The sequence below is a fragment of the Vollenhovia emeryi genome, unplaced genomic scaffold (genome assembly GCF_000949405.1).
Source record: "Vollenhovia emeryi isolate VEMERY1.0 unplaced genomic scaffold, V.emery_V1.0 DF939141.1, whole genome shotgun sequence".
NCBI classification, from domain to species: domain Eukaryota; kingdom Metazoa; phylum Arthropoda; class Insecta; order Hymenoptera; family Formicidae; genus Vollenhovia; species Vollenhovia emeryi.
Genome location: NW_011967225.1, coordinates 1,115,174 through 1,122,363, shown reverse-complemented (window position 1 = coordinate 1,122,363; position 7,190 = coordinate 1,115,174). Strand labels below are relative to the sequence as shown.

At 49.0% G+C, this 7,190-nt stretch overlaps 2 protein-coding genes across 6 annotated transcripts in view; one reads left to right on the top strand and one right to left on the bottom strand.

Annotated features, from left to right (window-relative positions):
- The window catches only part of LOC105566996 (band 4.1-like protein 4), an 18,977-nt gene extending 17,571 nt beyond the window's left edge, over window positions 1-1,406 (bottom strand). The window contains exon 1 of one of the 2 annotated variants that reach the window (XM_012021481.1): window positions 879-1,406. The gene's annotated coding sequence lies outside the window, so the exon portion shown is untranslated. The remainder of the gene's footprint in view (window positions 1-878) is intronic. The other variant, XM_012021479.1, reaches the window with a different exon arrangement.
- LOC105566997 (protein ariadne-2) overlaps window positions 1-5,276 on the top strand; it is a 7,060-nt gene extending 1,784 nt beyond the window's left edge. The window contains exons 1-7 of one of the 4 annotated variants that reach the window (XM_012021486.1): window positions 746-830; window positions 3,270-3,783; window positions 3,873-4,104; window positions 4,196-4,313; window positions 4,387-4,611; window positions 4,702-4,914; window positions 4,991-5,276. In XM_012021486.1, coding sequence (XP_011876876.1) covers window positions 3,270-3,783; window positions 3,873-4,104; window positions 4,196-4,313; window positions 4,387-4,611; window positions 4,702-4,914; window positions 4,991-5,146 — 1,458 coding nt within the window. In that variant the 5' untranslated portion in view covers window positions 746-830 and the 3' untranslated portion in view covers window positions 5,147-5,276. Of the gene's footprint in view, window positions 1-745; window positions 831-2,199; window positions 2,293-2,467; window positions 2,694-3,269; window positions 3,784-3,872; window positions 4,105-4,195; window positions 4,314-4,386; window positions 4,612-4,701; window positions 4,915-4,990 lie in introns of those variants that run through there. The other 3 variants (XM_012021483.1, XM_012021485.1, XM_012021484.1) reach the window with 3 other exon arrangements.
- The last annotated feature ends 1,914 nt before the right edge of the window (window positions 5,277-7,190 follow it).

Genomic DNA, 7,190 nt, shown 5'->3' with positions numbered 1-7,190 from the left:
GCTTTAAGAGAGAAATCTAACTTTACAACGATGTTTCTTGAAAGTATTCAAATTATTCTTATATCGCTCTTAAAGCTTCCTCTATGAGGAAGCCATAACAATAAAAGCAATGTGCAAATTTCTAATTAGAAAAAAAGTAAAGTAAAGTAAAATGTGCAAATTAGAAATTTGCACGTGGCTTTCTCATAAAGGAAGCTTTAAGAGCGAAATAAGGATAATTTGAATACTTTCAAGAAACATCGTAGTAAAGTTAGATTTCTCTCTTAAAGCTTCCTCTATGGGGAAGCCATAACAATGGAAGCAATGTGCTCATTTCTAATTTGCCTACTTTAATGATGAGGAAGAAATGTGCAAATTTCCAATTTGCACGCTTCAATGATGAGTATAGTGCCGCGCGCGCGAGACCGACCGTGTATTTTTTAATTAAATGGCTTTAAAAGTATTACAAAACGGCGAAAAAAATTTTATATTAAAAGCCCACCTCATAATAGAGGACTTTCCTCTATTATTTTTGACACTAAAACCTTGTCGCGGCTCATAGCCCCTTTTTATTTTTCTAGGTATCCCCCCTTTTTTCTGTATTTTAACTGGACTATACAAGAAGAATAAACAAGTAACACGCTGCGACTTTACAACAACCGCAGACTTTCGGTTTTGGAAGGGAATCGCCTCGCACTCGACCTCAGATCTACTTACCGCGCGCACGCGCCTATTTGAGATCATTCCCGTTTATCGCCTAGCGCGAGAGTCACTCGCGCTCCTCCCATTCGCACGCGCGTTGCGATAAAACGTCACGGCGGTCAGAAGCAAAACAATTGGAGCGTGATAAGGTAAAGAGAGAAACGAAAAGGAGTCTTCCGAGTGCCGGGGATACGCACCTTCGTCCACGATTCACGTTCCCGAGTTCCCGCGCGGCCTTGGCGGAGTCCCACGGCGCTTCTGACACTTTTCGACACTTCCGGTACCAACGGAGGCACCCTCCGGCAGAAAGAGAGTAGACGCGAGGCTCGCGTCGACGATCCCGTTGAAATCTTTCTCCCGTCTTCTTCGCGACGCGCCGACACCGGGCCGGCGTGTGCGGAAACGCGCGAGCAAGCGAGCGAGAAGGAGAGAAAGAGCGCGTCTTTCCTTATAAACACTCGCGTCTCACTCGGCGCGCGCGCGTACAGGGCGTTCGGCACGGAGTCGAGCGGGTCGTCGTTCGCCGTCGCGCGCGTGCAACCGCGGCATGATCGCGGGGATACTTTTCTTTCTTTATCGGCGTCGACCGCGTCGATTGCGCGGCGCCGGGCAGCTCGTACGTACGCGGGTCCGCGACGCGCACTCGCGCCGATCGTGACGCTCGCGGGACGGTGAGAGACTCGCGATTGACAGCCCCGCGGATTTTCAACTCGGGGCGCATGCATCGGCGTCGCGCGATGGACGCGAGAGTCTTCGGAGTCGCGCGGCGCGAAAGGGGGGACGGCGGTGGGAGGATGGAGGTGGGCGAGGCGGCCAATGGTTCGCCGGGCGGCCTGGCCCTCCCTAACTCGCGCGGCGGGAGAAAAGCGAGAGAAAGGATCGGAAGGAAGGAGACAAAGAGGAGAACGAGGCTCCGAACCTCGTCGGTGGCTCCATCTGCGCGCGCTCGCGGGCACCCGCGCCTACGCGCGAGTTGCAGTCGAGAAGGTAGGTCGGCGGTTGGTATACCGGGCTCGGTCGATAACTCGCTCGCGAACGCGATTCGAAAAATCGAACGTACGTTTTAATTATTTTCGTCAATCGTGCGTCGAGAATGAACGCCGCGCGTTCCTCGGCTGATCTCGAGCTTGGATCTAATTGCCTCGTTGCGACAAGTTCGGGCAACGGATCTCTCGAGTAAAACAACCGGCAGATGCGAATCTTCCACGAAGGTTTCCAACGGGACAATAATAATTTGTTGTTTCACGCGCCTTACGTGCCGACGAAGGGTCTGGAACAATCGACTAACAGATGCTAGATTTACTTTGTACACCAGCGTTAATTGAACTTAATCGCGAGCGAATTAGTCGCGTATTTGCCTAGGCGCTTCGAGGAACCGAGTTGTACCGAGAATCGCATTATACCGGGAATTAATCCAAGGCAGAGCCGTGACGTCACTGATCGCTTCGCAGACCATTCGTCCGGCTCCCTCCCTCTTCCAATCTTGCGCGTACAATGTTTACTCCGAGACGGAATGGAGGAGGAAAACGGGAAATGCGCATTCGGGGAGAAAGAGCGATCCCGCATGCTCCCTTCCAAGGATCGCGCTCGTCGTCAGCTGTTTCGCGTCAGGTGATTTTGACTCGTTCTTATCGGCTCTGCAGTTAAATGGGGATCATCTGTCGTACACACATACACACGTATGCGCGGGCGCGCGCGCGCGCGCGCAAAGGGACTGGCGAGCGAGAGGCGAGGAGAAAGAGCGAGCGAGCGAGCGAGAGGGAAAGAGAGAGCGCGGGGCGAGAGCTTGTCAGCTTGCGAGATAAGGCGGAACGGAGAGGGGAGACGCGATGCGCTCTCGCGTGCTCGTTCGTGCTTACAACAGTTACTCGGCCGGTTCAGGATAATTCGTTCGCGCAGCCCCCCTTTCGACGGCCGTGCACGGGTCAGCTCGCGGCGCGGACCTTGTACGCGGAAACGGGCGCATAAATGCATCTCTCTTGATAGCCAGGCGGGCGCAGCCGACCGAGAAGGTGGGTCCCCTCTCTTCCCGTGGAAAAGAGGAAGACGGCGCTGGGCCGCCCCTCGTCGTTCGTTCGCGCACGAAATCATCACCACGCCAACCCTCACGTCGCGCATCCACGCGACGGCATTGTCACTCCCCGAGGCAACGCGCCAGAGAGGAGAAGGAGAGATATATCGCGCGCGTGAAAGAGAAAGCTCGGGAGAACAGGCTTCCGGATTGCGAAAAAGAACGCACCAAAAAAAAAGGAGCAAAATGCGCGAATGGTAAATCGCGCGAGAGCTTTCTCGCCTCGACGCGCGCCACGAGACGCTCGCGACAAGCCCGTCGTCTCCTCGCGAGCGTTTACCAACGCGACCCCCGTGTGCCCCCCCCCCCCCCCGTGCTCGACGCGACTCGCCAGACCCTCGTGCGTCGTTCCGCTCGTCGCGAGGCACTCGGAACTTGGACGGGGCCGTAAAGGTTATGCCGAGAGGAGCCTCCCCTGGTGCCCGACGCTCGGTCGCGGCGCGTCGCACCTAACTTGCTCGGCCGCGAGAGAGCCCGAACGGCCGTCGGCTAACGCGCAGTAACGTTTTCTATGCAGATGTCGAGCGAGAATGACAGCGAAATGGACTGCTCCGACTCCGACTGCGGAGACCCGGGCTATGAGGACTATTACAACATCCAGCCTTGGGGGGGCGACGTGGACAACGACGTGGACCCCGAGCAGAACCGCAAGGACCCGGAGTACGCGGTGGTCGACTGCTTGCGAGTCGAGGAGGTGGAGCGGCTTCTGAACGAGAGCGTAGAGCGGTTAAGTATTAGCCTTCACGTCTCGCCATCCCAAGCCAAAATGTTGTTGCACGCGCACAGCTGGGCGTCGCATGATATCGTCACAAAGTACCGTAACAATGCTTCCAGTTTATTGATTAAAAAGATTGAGCCTACCCCCGAACAAGTGCCAGGAACGAAGAGCCAGCGGGGCGGCATGTGTTCGATTTGCATTATGTTGTGCCCCGCGGACAAGTTCTGTGCGCTGATGCCGTGCGGACACTCGTTTTGCAAAGACTGCTGGTGTATGCATTTTGAAGTACAAATAACTCAAGGTATATCTACCGGTAAGTAACGTCGTCTCGCTGCAGTACTATTTTCATCTTACCAGCCGATTCTCGTCTAACATTCTATCCGAATTCTGTACCCTGCCCAGGTATAAGCTGCATGGCACAGGATTGCGATGTCCTAGTTCCGGAGGACTTTGTCCTCCCCCTACTTACTAAGCCTAACATGAAAGAAAGGTATCAGCAGTTTACCTTCTGTGAATCCGTCAGGTCTCATCCACAACTACGATTTTGTCCCGGTCCAAATTGCCAAATAGTTTTGCGCTCGAAGGAACAACGAGCAAAGAGAGTGATGTGTTCATCTTGTAAAACTACGTTCTGGTAAGCAACACGCGGTGAGGCGTGTCGTACGCGCCGAGCGTTTCGCGTCACGGGAACGAAAACAAAAGAGGAAACACCGTCGTATTTCTAGCTTCCGATGCGGTATGGATTACCATGCACCGACCGATTGCTGTACAATTAAGAAATGGCTGACGAAATGCGCGGATGATTCCGAGACGGCAAATTACATTAGTGCTCATACCAAAGATGTGAGTGTTCCGCATCGCATTGCCAGCGAAGAGCGGCCAGGGTTGCTCAATGTGTTCTAAAATCTTGTTGCAGTGTCCAAAATGTCATATCTGCATAGAGAAGAACGGTGGCTGTAACCACATGCAGTGTTACAATTGTAAGCACGACTTCTGCTGGATGTGCCTTGGGGATTGGAAAGCACACGGCAGTGAATATTACGAGTGTTCGCGCTACAAGGAGAATCCGAACATCGCGCACGAGAGCGTTCACGCGCAGGCGAGAGAGGCTCTCAAGAAGTACCTTCATTACTACGAGCGAGTGAGTCCGACCCCGCGATAGGCCCTCGCAGACCTCGGGACGGCAATGCGGCTGCATTTTTGCCATATCTTCCGTTTTGCTCTGTTTCAGTGGGAGAATCACAGCAAGTCGTTGAAATTGGAGGAGCAAACGTTGGAGGGGATTAAGATGAGAATTAACAACAAGGTGATGAACGCGAGTGGTACGTGGATAGACTGGCAGCACCTGTTCGAGGCGGCGTCGCTCTTAGCGCGCTGCCGTTACACCTTGCAGTACACGTACCCGTATGCCTATTACATGGAATCTGGTCCGCGTAAAGAACTGGTGAGATTCTACGATAGTAACGTTAGACGATACATGCGTATGAGAACAGACGGTTATTAAATTATCTTGCTTACAGTTCGAGTATCAGCAAGCTCAATTAGAGGCGGAAATAGAGAACCTCTCGTGGAAGATTGAACGAGCGGAAACAACGGATCGAGGAGATCTAGAGAATCAAATGGATATCGCGGAAAAGCGTCGCGTTACTTTATTGAAGGATTTCCTCGAAGTATAATTAATTGAGCACTAGTTTCGTTCTTAGTCGTAGCCCACGAAATCTAATCTGAAGCTACAATGTAATCTTTTATTTTGCAAATACTATTTATCCACAATTAAATATTTTATGTGTATATATATACATATATGTGCGTGTGCGCGCGCGCGCGTGTGTGTATGTAGGTATGTGTGTATGTATGTATGTATATATGTATATATATGCGCATACAACGTATCAAAAGTTGTACGATAATTAAGGGATTTCATAATTTGCGCCGCTTTTGAGAGAATATTTTTGTTCTTCATCAAGACAACTTGGTGTGCGACTGTATAGATTATAGTGTGCATGTGTGTGTGTTAATTGAGTATTATCGGTCCATAAAATAATTTAGCAATGCCATGTCTGAATCGTTGAATCAGACTTGACACGGAGATTTGTGACACTGTACATTATTTTTGACTGGAAGCTAGAGGTGAATATTTTAACGTTTCAATTCCGAAACAATCATTAGAGTGTAACTTGTCTTATACGGTGACAAAGACTAAACTCTATATTTAAATTAGAAAAGAAAAACGTTATTACGCAGAATAGACGAAATTGATTAAAGTATTAACCGTATCGGCGACTGATTTATTAAAATATTCAACGCTGAAGCGTATATTCCTTTCCTAGTCTAAGAGTATTTTTCAAAAGCGCGCTACGGCGAATAACGCCCGTTTCCCCCCTTTTATTAGTTTTCTCGTTCTGTATTCTCGCAGACATATACATTTCTACTGACGTTAATCGCACAGTTCGATAGAAGGCACCGTGTAGGAGGTATGAGAAGTGTCGGAGGACCGTACGTCTTCGCTGCTGTTCGCGACCCTCTCTCCGAACCTTATTCGAAGTATTGTTAATGTTTAAGATAAGACGATTACCCCCAATGACCGATTAAAGGGAGAAAAAAAGAAAAGAAAAAGAAACGATAGCCTAATTTAAGTACTCCGGTGCCAAGAAATAACGGCACCGCCCCCGCCGTGTATATACTGAAGCAGAATGAAACGTGTACGTTATGGAACGGAAGGAGAGATGCGGCGCGTTTTCTATTAAACTAGATTTTAAAGCGTACATGCAACGATCAAAGATATATCCGCGACACACCCAGCCGTAACCGAACTTACATATTTTCTAAGCTATTTAAAGACAAAGGAAAAAAAAAGAAAGAATTCACTGTCTGTATCGTCATGACTTTATGCCGTTGTGACATACCGTCGTGACTTGTACCGTCACGACATTCTACTTTGCGCGACAGCGCGTAATAAGGAGGGACGTAGGTATCTAGAGATTCGAATTTCAAATTTTCTCGAGGTATGTTTGTAACTGTAACGTCTCGACGGACAGGAGGAGTAAGATCCTTCTGTGTAAAACTAGGATAACGGTGGGCTGACAATTTCCGGAAGATTGAAACACTAAACAGATCGATCGCGAAAGACGAACTCTTTACTCTCGTCCCTCTTTATATGCATCAAACTTCTCTAATGTGCAATGTGGGAAGTAATCGCTATCTTATAAGGATATTAAAGTATTTGTATAAATTAATACTAATAATAATCATATATATATATATATATATCTATATATAAATTCAGATGACGCAGCTTTCCTCTTGTGTTTTCTCAATTCAAAATTTTATCGTTGCGTTTTTAAGAGGTCGATTTTGATCTCGCGCCAAGAGTGGCCGTGTTTTATTGAATAAAGGGAGCGCTAACAGATGTATCTATATATCAGCCCATTCCTCGCAAAGAGCGTGTACAATCCCGGCTCTACAAGATTTCTCCGATATTTCGCGATAAAGGAATAAAAATGTCAAATGGGAACTGGATCCTTTTTCCGCGAAAGAGAAATTGTTCCGATAAATTGAAGGAACGATGCGCGATGTTTAATCACTCGTCGAGGGTTACTGAATCGGGACTTTATGGAATTTCTTCCTGTCCCGTGCGTAATATCAGAGAGAGGCCTAAAGCCCGTATCAGACTACGGATTGGGATTGGGATTAGATTGAAATTTGACCAATCAAAGTAAA